The sequence below is a fragment of the Panthera leo genome, chromosome E3 (genome assembly GCF_018350215.1).
Source record: "Panthera leo isolate Ple1 chromosome E3, P.leo_Ple1_pat1.1, whole genome shotgun sequence".
NCBI classification, from domain to species: domain Eukaryota; kingdom Metazoa; phylum Chordata; class Mammalia; order Carnivora; family Felidae; genus Panthera; species Panthera leo.
This window is the reverse complement of record NC_056694.1, coordinates 8,077,092-8,093,204: the sequence shown is the minus strand read 5'-3', so window position 1 is coordinate 8,093,204 and position 16,113 is coordinate 8,077,092. Positions and strand designations below refer to the sequence as shown.

The 16,113-nt window shown below is 51.4% G+C and overlaps 1 protein-coding gene across 2 annotated transcripts in view; it reads right to left on the bottom strand.

The window, feature by feature from the left end:
• COL26A1 (collagen type XXVI alpha 1 chain) overlaps window positions 1-16,113 on the bottom strand; it is a 162,801-nt gene that overhangs the window by 100,720 nt on the left and 45,968 nt on the right. For both annotated transcript variants that reach the window (XM_042921149.1, XM_042921150.1), the window contains exon 2: window positions 15,819-15,941. In XM_042921149.1, the coding sequence (XP_042777083.1) occupies window positions 15,819-15,941 (123 nt within the window). The remainder of the gene's footprint in view (window positions 1-15,818; window positions 15,942-16,113) is intronic.

Here is a 16,113-nt window from a genome sequence, read left to right as displayed (position 1 = left end):
CTCAGTCACAACCACCCCACCGCAGGCTGGGTCCCCTCGGTTTATACTGTCATAGAACTCTGACTTGTCTTCCAAACACTTACCACCACCCGTGCATTCATCTGATGCCTGCCCCCTCTACTAAAGCCGCTGGCCGTGCCCCAGGCCTAGCTCAGGGTAGGGCACGTCCTGTGCGCTCAATAAAAATTGGTAGAATGAAAGAAACAACGGATGGCGTACCAGATGGCAACTGCAATGCCAGCCACGACACCACAGCTCCGCAGAGCTGCTCAGGGTGTCGGGTGGGGGACATCGCTGGAAACTGACGGCCGGCAGGGATGGGGCAGGCAGGGCAGGGCCACTTCCACCGGGAGGGGCCCGAAAAGTCTCCCTACGTTGTAGAACGCTTGAGGAAGTTCCGCTGAGCTGAGAAGGCGAGGAGGCAGGAGAGACAGGAGGTGGTTTGGGATGAGATCTGGTGCATTTGGGGAGCAGGCAGGGCGGCTGTGAAAGCCCCCAAAGCCGGCAAGGAGTCTGGCCTGGGCGCGTGGAGACCGCAGTGGCTGATGTTGGCTAGGCCTTCCAGAGCATCTCCTGACCAGCAAAATATGTTCGAGCCCGCCATATACACATATTAACTGGGGCACCCAGGCAACTTGGTCCGTTAAGTGTCCGACTTCGGCTCAGGTCATGATCTCACAGTTTGTGGGTTCAAGCCCCGCATCGGGCTCTGTGCTGACAGCTCAGAGCCTGGAGCCTGCTTGAGTCTGTCTCTCTCTCTCTCTCTCTGTCCCTCCCCTGCTCACTCTCTCTCTCTCTCTCTCTCTCTCTCTCCCTCTCTCAAAAATAAACATTAAAAAAAGTTTTAATATATCTATCCATGTTAATTCATACATGTCTATACATGTGTATTACATGCTGTCTTGGCATATATTAAAAATCAGTAGAGCTGAATTTCACTCTTATTTTATAGATTAAAAAATAAACAGAAGACTTGATGTGGTTTTCCTGGGCCTCAACAGACAGCCTTGTGCACCGGCTAGGAGACCACCCCTCCCAGCTATGGGGAAGCCACCCAGGGACCGTGGCACCGAGGAGTGTGGTGGTCAGATCTGCCTAGAGACACCCCACCTGTGGCCGCATGTGCTTATGTGGGCAGCCATGCAGGAAGCTGCCCCCACTGTGAGCAGACAGAGAAGGGTCCCCCAAGAGCCTCTCAGCAAGTACAGAGGGCTGAAGTCATGAGCTCCTCAATGACTACCCTCCGCAAAGGGGGCAGATGTATCCCGTGTTTCCCCAAAGGTGGCCCTGGGTGCACAAGGTCATGTGAAAGGGCATTTGAAGAACAGGATCCCAGGAGGGGTGAGGTGCCCGTCACTGGAGGTGTGTAAGTGGAGGCCATGGCTCTTTGGCCTCCAAAGGTGGGTGGGGTTCCCAAAGCATCAGGAGGTCCCTCAGTGTGTGCCAGCACAGGGCTATCATCTGGGCATCGCCAGCCCCGAGACCTCACATGGGGGCGCCGCTGCCCCCCCCCCCAACTGGGCACTTCGGCTGCAGGCTCCTGGCCCCACTTCCTTACCAGGGACTACCACGGGGAGGACCAGACTGGGAGGTACCGAGACAGGCTGGAGACTCAACAGGAAATGGGAGTGGGGGTTTCAGAAAGGGAGGCAGGAGATTATTAATCTCTTGATTAATAGCAGCGGGGCCGGTGGGAGGGAAGGGGCTGTCCCACCGCAGTTCCGAGGCGGGAGGAGGGGGTTTCCAGCCTCTGGCCTCCTCCACATCCAAGCTAGTCGTTCTTAAGTGCCAGACGCAAGGGACAGCGGGCCCAGCGGGCAATGTCTTCCGCCCAGGCCTCCCCTCCCACGACAGCCCAGGCCCACGGTCCACTGGGGAGTCGTGGCGGGGGAGGGGGACTTAGCCCAGACGAGCCCCACGCTGCGGGGGTCGGCCTCCCCGAGCTTCTCCATCCACACAGGCTGGCTGAGGAGGAGAGGCGGGGAAGAAAGGCCGTGTTTTAAGAGAGTACTAAGTCCGGGACTTCACAAGGCCTAGCAGGCAGCAGGCAACCCAGCCAGAGGGGGGAGGCCGGCTGGCAGGGGGCCGTCTGTCTGGTGGAGGGGAACGAAGGAGGCCGATGAAGCCCCGGAGAGTTCCGGCAAACCCCTCCGCTCAGCACATCTGGAAAAGGTTGGCTCTAAGGCCATCAAAGAGCTCCGAGGGGCCAGGGAGAAGCCAGGCCGCGGAAAACTGAACCCCCAGCCCCCCACCCGGAGTCCCTGGGGCTAGGTGTTCCAAATCTGTCCGGCAGGCCCCGGGCCTGGCCCGCCCCCTCCAGCAGCTGCCCCGGGGGGGCTCACAGCCAGGGGTCTGGTTTCCACCCCAAAGCAAGACAGGGGTTATATCCTCATTTCCCAGGAAGAGAAGCTGAGGCACAGAGAGGAGAGGCCTGGCTTGTCCCCTCTGCCTTCCTCTCACAGGGAAGTCTCGGCACTCGACCCCTCGCTGTGGAGCCAGCTAGAGAAGGCACACCCCCCCCCAGCTTATTTCCTCCCCCCTCTCCCCTCCCCCGCATGAGTCCCTAGTGAAATCCCCTCATCCCCGAGATCTCTGCTCCGATGTCATTCCCCCAGGGAAACCCCAGGACCAGGTCTCATATCAGGGACACCACTGCTGTGAGTCTGATGGTCCCTCATCGAGGGGTGCCCCCCCCACATACACACACGCAACTTCTGTGAGAGAGGGGCCACGGTTTTTTGCACCCTAGCGCCTGCTCTCAGGTTCTCCATCAGTTCCACACGAACGACTGAACAATGAAACCCAAGATCTTAGAACCCTGAAGCAGGGGGTTCCTCCAAGTGAGACCAGGCCTGGCGGCCTGGCGGGGGAATCCCCCTGGCGCTCTCTGCACACCAGCTGCCGACTCACTGGGTGCCTGGCGTGGTCGTCTGGGCCTCGTGTTTGTCTGTGAACATCACAGACAGGTACCTCCATCACGCACATGCACGTGCGCACACACACACACACACACACACACACACGCCACAGAAATCCAACGTACGAAAAATCACAGAATGGGAAAATCCCCACGGGACGCAGCTGTATTAAAGTTTGTTTTCCTCCCACAAGAAGGCGGATGCGTTCCTTTAATGGACGCTGCGGAGCGTCTCAGTGTGCAGGACCTCGCGGCGAGCCCTGGGGATACCGGGGCGGAAGGCCCTCGGGAGTTTGTGGAGTCGCCCCCGGTTCGGACCCTCTCAGCGTCACACGGGTGAACCCACAGGGGTGACGGCCTCTCCTGCTGTGCCGCTCTGACAAGGCCCCCCTTCCCCTCCTGCTGCAGGTTCGCCGGCTCTGGGCTTCTCGGCGGCCCTCTGCCCTCCCGTGCGGCCACTCTTCCCTCTCTGTGGGACCGTTCCTGGCAGCTCACAGTTTACAACTATGCTCCTGTACCTCCCGTCCTAGAAAGAAACAGAGTGCCTGGGTGGCTCGGTTGGGTAGGCCTCCGACTCAGTTTAGGCTCAGGTCATGATCTCACAGTCCGTAAGTTCAAGCCCCACGTCGGGCTCCGCGCTGATAGCATGGAACCTGCTTGGGATTCTCTCTTATGCCCCTCTCTCTCTGCCCCTCCCCTGCTCTCTCTTTCAAAATAAATAAGCAAACTTAAAAAAAAAAAAGAAAGAAAGAACAAAAGAAACAAGCAAAATCCCTCCCTTGATCCTGTGCTGCCCCCAGCTTCCCAGCCCCATCTATGCTCCCTTCCCGGCAAGAACTTCTTGAAACTTCTCGCCTTTCATTTTGCTCCTCGGCCGGAGCCATCATGGCCTCCGTCCCCCACCAGTCTCAAAACTGCACTTGCCGGGGTCCCAGCCACCCCACATTGCCAATTCTAATGCGTTCTCAGGCCTCATCCTAACAGGTTTCCCAGAACATTTGGGAGACTTGGCCTCTCCCTCTTCTCCTCCCTCCTGAAACTCACCTCCTGGAGCACCTGGTTTCTCTGATCCTCCCTCTGCCCTGGCTGCTCCCTCTCACCCTCATTAGCCAGCCCGTCTTCCTTAGCCTTGCCTCTGAGGTTGGGGTGCCCGGAATGTTCAGGAAGCAGCACCCCTTCTCCATCTGGTCATCCCCAAGTCCACCTCCAATCCTGCAGCTTCAAACACGGTCTACATGCTCTCGATCCTCAATCACACCACATCTCCTAGGTTCCAACATGCAAGCATTGTTACAGTTCAACATGGCAGATACTGGATACATTACAGTTGATGGTGTGCTATCATTTAATGGGTTTAAGTCTCAGGGATGGTAAGATAACATAGTTCTTCCTACCAATGGCGTCTTAGAATCCATGAAATGCACTATGGCCCGAGCCCCGGAATCTTCCTGGTGCCCTGGGCTTTTCACTCAACCTCTTACTCGCCCCCCGCCCTCCACGGATGCCCCATGGGCATCTCAAGCTTCAGTTGGCCAAAACAGAGCTGCCGGCTTCCACCTCTTAGGGCTGACACCCCTGAGTGTCCTCAGCTTAATGAATGGCATGCACAGCCAACCAGCCGCTCAAACCAAACATTTAGGGTTGTTCCCGATTGCCCCCTGCCGCTCCGTGATCAGATTCTTGTTATCTCAGCTTCAGGACACCTGAATCCAGCCACTTCTCTCCACTTCCCCAGCTATTGTCCTAGCGTGAGCCCCCATCACCTCGCAGTTGCCTGTGCCCATTCTCCCCACGACAGCCAGCGATCTTCTCCAAACCTAAACCAGTCCATCTCAGGAACCTCCAGAAAGTTGAGAAAAATCAGTCAAAGCAAGCAGAAAAAAGGACATCGTAGAGATAAGAGCAGAAAGCAATGGAATTGAAAACAGAAAAACAACAGAGAAAAATCAGTGAAACCCAAAGCTGGTTCTCCGGAAAGACCAATGAGATGGCCAAACTCTAGCAAGACTGACAAAGGAAAAACAAGAGAAGACACAAATTATCAATCTCAGGAATGAAACAGGTAATATCACTACACATGTAAATGTTAACAGTTTAGAGGAAACGGACCAAGCCATTGAAAAACGCAAATTACCCCATTGAAAAATGCAAATTACCCCATTCAAGATGAAATAGGTCATTTAAATAGCGCCATAACTATTAAGGAATTTGCATTTGTAGCTTAAAAACTCCTTCAAAAGAAATCACCAGACCCAGATGTTTTCATCAGAGAATTTTACCAAACGTTTAAGAATTAATACCAATTCTACACATCCTCTCCCAGAAAATGCAAGAGGAAGGAGCACATCCTAACTCATTTTATGAGACGTTGATACCGAAGTCAGACAAAGACAGTAGAAAACAAGAAAACCACAGACCAATATCCATCATGGATACAGACATAAACATCCTCAAACAAAATATTAGCAAGTCGAATTCAGCTATATATTTTTTAAAATTATACACCATGGCCAAGTGGGGTTTATTCCAAGGATGCCATGTAGGTTTAATATCCCAAAATGAATCAACGTAATCACCATATTAAAAATCACATAGGGGCGCCTGGGTGGCTTGGTCTGTTAAAGCATCCGACTTCGGCTCAGGTCATGATCTCACAGTTCATGAGTTCAAGCCCCATGTTGGGCTCTCTGCTCTCAGTACAGGGCCTGCTTCAGGTCCTCTGTCTCCCTCTCCTTCTGCCCCTTCCCAGCTCATGCACGTTCCCTCTCTGCCAAAAATAAATAAAAATTAATTTAAAAAAAAAATCACGGAATCATGTCAATCATTGCAAAAAAATATATTGACAAAAATCAGTGCCCATGATGAAAACCCTCAGGAAAAAAATGGTAATACAGGGAATTTCCTCAGCTTGATAGAGAACATCCACGAAATCCTTGCAGTTAACATTATACTTACTGGTGAAAGGCTTTCCCCCTGTGGCTGGGAACAAAGCATTCTCTCTGTTCTCTCCACTCTTACTCAGTGAGTGCCGGCAGTTCTGGCCAGAGAAAAGGCAAAGAAAGAAAATGACAGACACACAGATCTGAAATGAGGAAACAAGACAGTCGCTACTTACAGATGACATGATTGTCTGAAGAAAAAAAGTGTCACGGAATCTACAGAAAAATGCCCAAAACTAACATATGAACTCAACACGGTCAGAGGATACAATATAAACACACACAAAAATCTATTGCATTGATATATACTGGCAATGAACACAAGGATATTGAAACTGAAAAGTCAATTTTACCCGTTTTACCAAAAGGCACTACTTACAATCACTCCAAAAAAAAAAAATTTTTTTTTAAAAAGAAAAAACAGAGCACGTAGGCCAAAAACTGTAAGAAAGCAATGAAAGATGAAATAAGTAAAAAAAAAAAAAAAATCCAAATAAATGGAGAGACATATGATATTCCTGGACTGGAAGACTGAACATAGTAAGATAATAATTCTCTCCAAGTGGATGTAAAGGTTTAATGTAATTCCTGCAAAAATCGCATCAAGATTTTTGGTAGCTATAGACCGGATTATCATAAAATTTATATGAAAAGACAAAGGAACTAAGGTTGCTAAGCCAATTTTGAAGAGGAAGAAGGAAGTGGGAACAAAATGAGCCTCTCCGATTTCAAGACTCATTACACAGCAACAGCACGACCAAGAGGTATTGACACGGACCTGTAGACGCGTATTATCAACGGAACAGAACAGAGAACTTAGACCAACACAAATATACCCAAATGATACTTTTACATTTTATTTTATTATTTACTTTGAGAGACAGAGTGCCAGCAGGGGAGGGGCAGAGAGAGAGCGGGAGACAGAGAGTCCCAAGGAGGCTCCGTGCTGTCAGTGCAGAGCTCAATAAACTGTGAGATCACGACGTGAGCCGAAATCAGGAGTCGAACACTTAACCGACTGAGCCACCCGGGTGCCCCCGAAATGATTTTTAACAAACATGCAAAAGCAGTCCAAGAAAGGAAGGCGGCCATCTCAGCAATGGTACTGGAACAATCAGATACCCACGGACAAAAAAAAAAAATTAGCCTTGCCCTAAACATCACCCCTTGTGCAAAAATTAACTCAAAATGGATCGTGGACTTAAATGTCAAACACAAAACTGAAAAACTTTTAGAGGAAGACATAGGAGAAGATCTCCAAGATCGAAGGCAAGGCAAAGAGTTCAGAGACCTGGTACCAGAAGCATGATCCGTAAAAGTAAAAACTCACACACTGGACTTCGTTGAAAGGTACATTTTGCTTTGCAAAAGACGGGTAAGGAGATGGACAGAGAAGCCACAGAGATGGGGGGGAATATTTGCAAACCACATATCTGACAAGGGACTAGTATCTAGAAGATATAAGGAAATCTCAAAACTCAACAGTAAAGCAAACAAACAAAAACAATCCAATGAGATCACTTCATGAAAAGACATTTCGCCGAAGGGGATATACACCTGGCAAATAAGCACATGAAACAATTATTAGCCATTAGAGAAACGCCAACTAAAAACCACAGTGAAAGAGACTACACAGAATGGCTAAAATGGAATAGAGTGATAACACCAAATGCTGGCAGGGAAACAGAGAATCTGGGTCAGTGAGAAATGTAAAATGGTACAGCCACCCTGAAACCAGTTTGGCAGGTTCTTAGAAAAACTAAACACACAACCACCAAAAGACCCAACAATTGCACTCGTGGGCATCTGCCCAGAGAAATGAAAACTTTGTTCACGCAAATATCTGAAGGGACCGGAAAGCCCGAAGCGCGGCTCGAACCCACGAACCGTAAGATCATGACTTGAGTCGAAGTCAGATGCTTAACCGACTGAACCACCCAGGCGCCCTGAAATGGCAAAGTTTTAAAGGTAGAGAACAGACGGGTGGTTACCAGGGATTTGGGAGGCACTGGGGAGCAGGAGGAGAGTGGGTGTGGCTTCAGAAGGGCAATATGCGGGGTCCTGCAGTGCAGAGAATATTCTGTGTCTTGACTGCATTAATGTCAGTATCTCAATGCGCTGGTTGTGACACATTCTCTCATTCTGCAAGATGTCATCATTGAGAGGAATAGAATGAACGGTACACGGGATCCAAAAAAGAGACGGAACATACGGAATCTCTCTGTATTATTTCTTACAACTTCACGTGAATTGACGTTGCTCTCAAAATAAAAAGCTGATCAGAAAGAAACCTCAATCAGACCATTTCTCATCTCTACTTAAAACTCTCCATGGCTTCCCGATACACTGACTCAAAGCCAAACTTAAGCCCACAGAGATCAGCCTCTGCCTAGACTCTCCTCCTCAGTTGCTCTGCTCCTGGACGCGGACCTCCTCTCTGTTCCTTCGTCTGGGACCTCCCTTTCTCAGGGCCTTTGCACCGACCACCCTTCCCGATCATCACATGGAAGCTGTTTCTCCTCACTCTTTGCCCAGCATCAACATCATCCCCCCAGGGTGTCTCCCTTACCTGCTCTGAAGTAGCCCCAGTCCGTGAGCGGCCACATCACCCTATCTGAAGGTGACGCACTCATTACGAGGCAATATTTTTTCTCGTTTTCATATTTAGCTGAATATAAAGTCCATGGGGAAAACGACTGGGTCTTACTCTCCATCACGTTCCCCTCTGGCACACAGTAGGGCCCTCCGTGAATATTTGCAGGAAGGGCTGAGCGGGGAAAAAAAACAAAACAAAATGCAAGCAAAGAGGTCTGCGTGGGGCTCCTGGGGGAGAGGGTAGGGGCCGGGGAGGCACTGGGGGCACATGCCAGTCCCCAAGTGCGTTCTGAACTCTACCACACCCTCCCTTCCCCCACCTGCATACTTTTGTCATAAAAATGTCATCAGGATGTAATGACATAACGTGCTGACTTCCAAGCCTTCTGCCAAGAGAGGCCCCACCAAGGATTACAGCCATGCCGATCCCTAAATCCAACTACGCAGAAATGCAGAAACCCCTTCTCCCCGCCACGGCCCCGCACAGACCCGGCCCGGAGCAGCCGCGGGCAGCAGGGGGGGCGCCAGTGCAGGTGCCCCCCGCCCTCGGGCAGGAAACGTGCTCCTGCGCTCTCTTACCAGCCACTCGTCATTCACCTGACATCTGTACCTCCTTTCAGAGTCCTACCAAGGTCCTGGGGTTTGTAACAGCCAACACTGGCCTAGACACGCCTCAGCACTGAATCCCCAAAGCCCTCCCACGAGGCAGGTCCTATCGTCATTTTTACAAACGAACCAAGTGAAACCCCAGCCCCCACCCCGCTCCAGCCAGGCCAGCCCCTCCTGTAAACAGCCACCCTCGCCAGCCCCGTGGGCTTCGGGGTGTGCCCACCACGCACAGTCCCCCAGATTCGGGGAAGAGGCCAGAGCCGAGCCGGAAGCCCTCGGGGCTATTTACCCAGGTGGCCAGAGAATGGTCCAGAAGAGGGGCTTAGGCTCCCCCTGGCCCCATGGACTGCTTGCCCGCAAGGAGGAACATGGCTGGAACAGCTGGAGGAGGGGCCAGGACACGGGTTCTTCTTGCCTGGGTGGGAAGTCCATTTGCCCCAGGAGCCCTGCTCTGTGGCCCAGGGGGTGGGGGCAGGCAGGGTCCCGGTCATGCCTGGTGCCGCCGCACCGCCCACAGCTCCAGAGGTGGCAGAGGCAAGAAATACGGAAACCTAGAAACTTCTACGTGAACGCTGAGGTTGAAACGTGTCAAGGCACACTGGGCAGCCGGGACTATAAGCAACACGACACGACACAAGGCAGCTATGGGGGGGCTCGGCCGCGGTTTGCCATCCTAACCTCAGGGGGGGAAGAACGCAGCTTCAGAGCGTGACGAGGTTGGCCGTCCACTAAGGGCTGCTCCCGGGGCGATACGCCTGGGATCTGTTTCAGAGCTCAGCCATGGCCCAGCCCCGGCTTGCATGCCCACGGCACTTCTCACAAGCCCGCCTCACATCATCTTCCGACAGCCCCCTGGGGAAGCCTCCTACCGCCCCTACTTTACAGTCAGGGACGCCCAGGCTCAGAGGACAAATCCTGACCGGTGAGACCTCAGGGGAACCTCCTGGGGGCCCTGGAAAAGACAGTGCCCTCTGATAGGAGGCAACCGTGCACCACGTCCCCGGGCTCCTTTATTTGGGAGACTGTTGTTGATGCCCGGAGCTGCTGCCGCCCTTCTGTGACCGTGCAGAGCGACATGGCAGACACACAGGAGCTGGCAGAGAGTGAAGTCCACAGGGCCCAAGATCTCGAAAATACTATTGGCTTAATAACTGCACTGGGACAGAGCTACGCAATCCTGGGCTGTTTCACACCTGGATAAATCCCCTCACAGAAAACCCCAGCTCAGGGAAGCCCAGGGTTGGGGGTCCCCACCCCGTCTCTGGCTCCACTCTCAGGGCACCTTGCTCCTGCACAGCAGTGATGACAGATGTGACCGTGTGCCTGTTTCTGTTGTGGTTTGACTAATGCCCCCCACCACCACCACCGCTACTCGGTCATGGGCTCCCCAAGTCAGGGCCTGATCTGGGTTCTCACATCACGCTCTCCTGAGGCCTCCCCAAGGCCTGTACCCAGGAGGAGGTCAACAAGTACTTATTCGGTGGAGGAAAGGGGCTGGGTCATAAAATCTCAGGAGCATCCTTCTGGGGCCTATAAACCCAATTCGATCCTTGTGACTGTTCTTTTTTTTTTTTAATTTGTTGTTGTTTACTTATTTTGGGGAGAGAGAGAAACAGAGCAAATGAGTGGGGGAGGAGCAGAGAGAGAGGGGGAGACACAGAATCCAAAGCAGGCTCCAGGCTCCGTCCGAGCTCCCAACACAGGGCTCGAACCCACAAACTGCGAGATCACGACCCGAGCCCAAGTCAGATGCTTAACTGAGCCACCCAGGTGTCCCTTTGTGACTATCCTTTGGACCTTGGGCAAGTCACTCTGCTCTCTGAGCTTCAATCTCCCAATGGCGAGTTTGGGGATCAGTTTATAAGACAAGGACTTGCCTTCGCAACAAACCGTCTTATTCACAGTTCTCACCATCACGCACACCCTGTGCAGGAATTCAAAGTGTTCTGACACCTTTGATCTTGAGCACAGAACAGACGCTGTGTTGTTGCACACGGTGACGAGCGCTAAGATAAAGTGGGATAAGGGGCTGGAAAGTGACAGGTGCCAGGGAGGAAAGCCACTGAATCAGGTCAGGAGACTCAGCTGTTCCAGGGCTGAAACCGGGCTGGGCGGAAAAATGAGCAGATGTGAGGGCCCTGAGGAAGGACGGGGTGGACATGGGGACAGAGCCCATGTGGACATGTGGACAGAGCCCAAGGAACAGGGCAGCCCATGGTGGGCTCTGGGGTCAGGAGGGGAACAGGGTCCATGTCACGTGAGACGCCGATCAGCTGTGGAGAGGGGTACAGACTTTACCATAACAGAGAAGGAAGCTTCTGGAAGGTTTGGGGCAGGGCAGTACCGTGATCTGACAGAGGCACTGGAGAGACCAGCGAGCAGCTACTATAAATACAATGCCTCTTATACGTGAAGCCAGCAAACCCGGGACCGGGATGGGAGCGCGCACGGTGCCCCGGGTGGCCAGGGAGCTGGTGACGGCGCCACACCCGGCCGTCCTTCCTCTCCCTGCCCAGCCGGCAGCCCGAGGCCAAAGACTGAGGGGATGCACCCCAATCCTAACTCAGATAGGAGTTACTGGAGAGAGAGGAACGTACATCAACACCTCATTCCTGAGCAAGTAATAGTAATTTCAGTGGCAGTGATAATTGAGAGCAGAAATACAGAATTCCTCTAAAGAAAGAGAATTAAGTCTTACTCAACAAAGGGAAGGTGCAGGACAAATGTGTGAAATGTGTGTCTGATGTGACTGAACATTCTGTTCTCAGCTCCTAACGCCAAGGAGAGGGAGAGAACTCTCCGAAGGCCTGTTAAACACCCACACTGAGGACCAGACCCTGATGCTTCTGAAAAGTGTCCAGATAATTGCTGAAGTCCTAAAGCAAAGGGCAGGTGTGAAAATTAGTGATCATTTGGGAAATTTGTCCGGTTGAGGTCAGAGATTCAGTAGTTAGCTTATGTGGCTTTTCTTAAAGATGCCTTATTGTATTTTATAAAGTATAAAACCCTCAACTTATCATTTTGACATGAAGAAAGCCGTCCTTCCAAGGGTTTTTAGTTAAGGAATCCTGATGGCTCACTTTTTTAATTCTTTTTAATGTTTATTTATTTTTAAGAGACAGAGACAGAGCACAAGCAGGGGAGGGGCAGAGAGACAGGGAGACACGGAATCTGAAACAGGCTCCAGGCTCTGAGCTGTCGGCACAGAGCCTGATGTGGGGCTCGAACCCATGAACCATGAGATCATGACCTGGGCCCAAGTTGGACGCTTAACCGACTGAACCACCCAAGTGTCCCAAATTCCATCTCTTGGAGAGAGCTGTTCCCAAGCTTGGCTCCCCTCTACAAAAAGCAAAATGCAGGCGTTCGAACTGAGGCGGGTGTAGCCTTGCTTCTCAGGGGCCGGCCTCCCTATTGGAAGAGCGGGGCACCCATTCTTCACACTGAGCTGAGAGCCGAAGTCCACCCTGTTGGGGTCACTTACAGACCAGACTCCAAAGACCCTTCTCTCAGAAGATGCTCCTAAGATCCAGAGGTGGTGACCTGGTCATCTGAGGCTTCCCGCTGATGAGAAAGGCAGGGAAGACCCAGGAATTCAGCTCCTGGGGGCCCAGGGGAGTTAAGGAAAGGGCGGTGGGGGGGGGCCTCTGTGCCTTCTGCTGAAAAGGTTGGGGGGGGGGTCAGCATCTTTTTCTTCATTTACGGATCCACTGGCCATCCCTCCAGCACAGCAGTTAAAAGCAGACCTTTCTCTTAAAATTTAAAACGGACATATCTGGGTGCCTGGGCGGCTCAGTTGGTTGAGCGTCCGACTCTTGATTTCGACTCAGACCATGATCCCAGGATCATGGGATCGAGCCCCACGTCCAGCTCCACGCTGAGTGTGGAGCCTGCTTAAGATTCTCCCCCTCCCTCCTCCCTTCTGCCCCCCCCCAAAATAAAAAATAAAAATAAAATAAAATGGATGTCTCCACTTAGTTAGCCATTCCCTTTATAGAAGGAATAATTGCAAACATACTCGTGTATAATGTGGACCCCAAGCTAAGAACCTCCACTGTTAAAACATTATGAAAAAATCTTTAAATTATGAAAATAGGGGCGCCTGGGTGGCTCAGTCGGTTTAGGGTCCAACTTCAGCTCAGGTCATCATCTCATGGTTCGTGGGTTCAAGCCCAGCGTTGGGTCCTATGCTGACAGCTCAGAGCCTGGAGCCTGCTTCAGATTCTGTGTCTCCTCTCTCTCTGCCCTTCCCCTGCTCACACTCTGTCTCTCTCTCTCTCTCTCTCTCTCTCTCAAAAATAAAATAAATACTTTAAAAAATTAAAAATAAATAAATAAAATAAGCATGTTTTTTAAAAACGTGTAAAAGTGAGGTCGCCTGAGTGGCTCAGTCGGTTAAGCGTCCGACTTCAGCTCGGGTCATGATCTCATGGTTTGTGAGCTCAAGTCCCATGTCGGGCTCTGTGCTGACAGCTCAGAGCCTGGAACCTGCTTCGGATTCTGTGTCTCCCCCTCTCTCTGCCCCTCCCTTGCTCATACTCTGTCTCTCTCTCTCTCTCTCTCAAAAATAAATAAACATTAAAAAAAATGTAAAAAAAAAAAACGTGTAAAAGTGTCCGACTCTCGATTTTGGCTCAGGTCATAATCTCACAGTTTCGTGAACTCAAGCCCTGAGTTGGGCTCTGTGCTGACAGTGAGGAACCTGCTTGGGATTCTCTCTCTCTCTCTCTCTCTGTGCCCTTCCCCCACTCATGCTCTTTTTCTCTCAAAATAAATAAATAAACTTAAAAAAAATTTTTTAAACACGTAGAAGTGTTAAATACATATCATGATGCTGACTGAAGTACAGTCTGAAGTAGTTAAAACGAGGAAACCAATTTAAATATCCATTAGTTGAGGACAAGGGGCATCAATGATGATGCTTCACTGCAACGAAGGGGCTTTTAACAGCCGTTAAAAAGGAGGTGGCTGTATGGGAAGTGATTGCAAAATATTGTTCTGGGGGGAAGCAAGTTGCAGGACAAAAGAACACCATCTGGTCTTTGTTTAAGAAAACGCATATAAGTGTGTAAGAGGAGCAGAGTCCATTATAGAGGAGGCACAGAGGAGACGTACCGTTAATACTAATAATGGGATCATGTAGGTGTAATTCGAGAGGAACAATGCTCAATTTCTGTAATATTTGGGATTTTTTTTTTTTTTTGGACAGTGAGTATATATCACATTCTTCCTAATAACAATGACAGCAATAACAATGAAAGGTAGAATGAAAAATCTAGAAAAGAAACAAGCCACCCTCTCCCCGGCGGGCTCTGCAGCCTATGTGGCCCAGGACCAGAATCGCTGCCACATTCGTGGATCCCAGCAGAGCAGCTGCAAAGCTGATTCTGGTCATTGGCTGCACGCTAAGCCCTGTAGGGGGCACCACTGTGCAGCTCATCCATCCTTGGTGATGAAAACACACCCAATTTATGATGACCCTGGGATGGTTAATCTGTGTCACTCTGGCTAGACCAGAATACCCAGATATTTGGTCAGACACGAAAGGGGGTTGCTGTAAAAGTTGTTTTTTTTTTTTAAGTTTATTTATTTTCTTTAAAAAAAATTTTTTTTTTTTAACGTTTCTTTATTTTTGAGACAGAGAGAGACAGAGCATGAATGGGAGAGGGTCAGAGAAAGAGGGAGACACAGAATCTGAAACAGGCTCCAGGCTCTGAGCAGTCAGCACAGAGCCTGCTGCAGGGCTCGAACCCACAGACCGCGAGATCACGACCTGAGCCGAAGTCGGACGCTTAACCGACTGAGCCACCCAGGTGCCCCAAAAGTGTTTTTTTTTAATTGAAGTGTAGTTGACATATAGCTAGTTTCAGGTGCACAACATCGTGGCTGGACAATTATATACATCACAAAATGCTATGATAAGTGTCTTCACCTTCTGTCCCCATACCAAGTTATTCCCATATTACTGACTATATTGCCGATGCTGCGCTTTTCAGCCCGTGACTCTTAATCTCATGCACTTATTTTCCCCATACCACTCTGGCAACCACTAGCTTGTCCTCTGTATGTATGAGTCTGTTTCTGGTTTTTTGTTCGTTTGGGCAGGGATTTGGAATTTGAGAAGGGTGGTCCCAGGCAGAGAGGGGCAAAGGGTCTTCGAGGCAGAAACCCACGGCCGGACAGGTGAGGAGTGGAGAGTAAAGGAAGCTGGAGCCAGAAAAGGGACTGGAGGGGGAGAGGACTAGGAGGCAGATGAGGTGGGGTCTCAGAGACCTCGAATGTGGCCCCAGGAATTCAGATCTCTTCCTACGAATCTGAGAGCTGCCTGAGGGCTGTGGGTGGGGGCTGTAAGAGAGGTGGGACTGTGAGGGCGGAGCCGTGAGGGGCGGGGCCGTGAGGGGCGGAGCCATGAGGGGCACAGCTGAGAAGAGTGGGGGCAGTCAGGGGCGGGGCTGAGAGGGGTCTCACGGGTCCTTCTCCATCCCCCGTCCCCTCCGCCCACTCACTGTCTATGGTGCTCTTCTGCTCATCAAATGCCCCCTGGATTTTGAAGGTCTTTCAGGGTAGGAAGCGTGTCTCTTTCATCTGGCCCGCACATACCCGCCCCCCATGGTCTGTCCACAAAAGGTGCTGCGTAAATGCATGCTCAGTTCTTGTTTCCAAGCGTCAACCCCCTTCCCCAGCAGCTTGTGCTGGGGTCAGATTCATCCAAAGGAGCAGAAAGGAAGAGCAGAGGTGGCCAGCCCCACAGCCTTTACCTCACAAGGTTGGCACAGGGCCCCGGCCACCGGCAGCTCTGGTACACGCGCTGGACCACGGTCTCGGAGCCATTCTGCACCTGGCAGGACACCGTCCGCGTCACCGTGTGATGGCACCAGTGCCTGTGGGGAAAGCAACAGTTGTGACGTTATTACTGAGGGGCTGACTGTGGGTCAAAAGGCCGTGATGGCCGAGGAGGGGCCCCTCCACGAGGCTGGGGGATAAGGGGCCCACTGAGACCCTAGGACCAGGTCCAAGGGGAAGGGAGAGTAGCCATACCCTTTGGCCACCAAG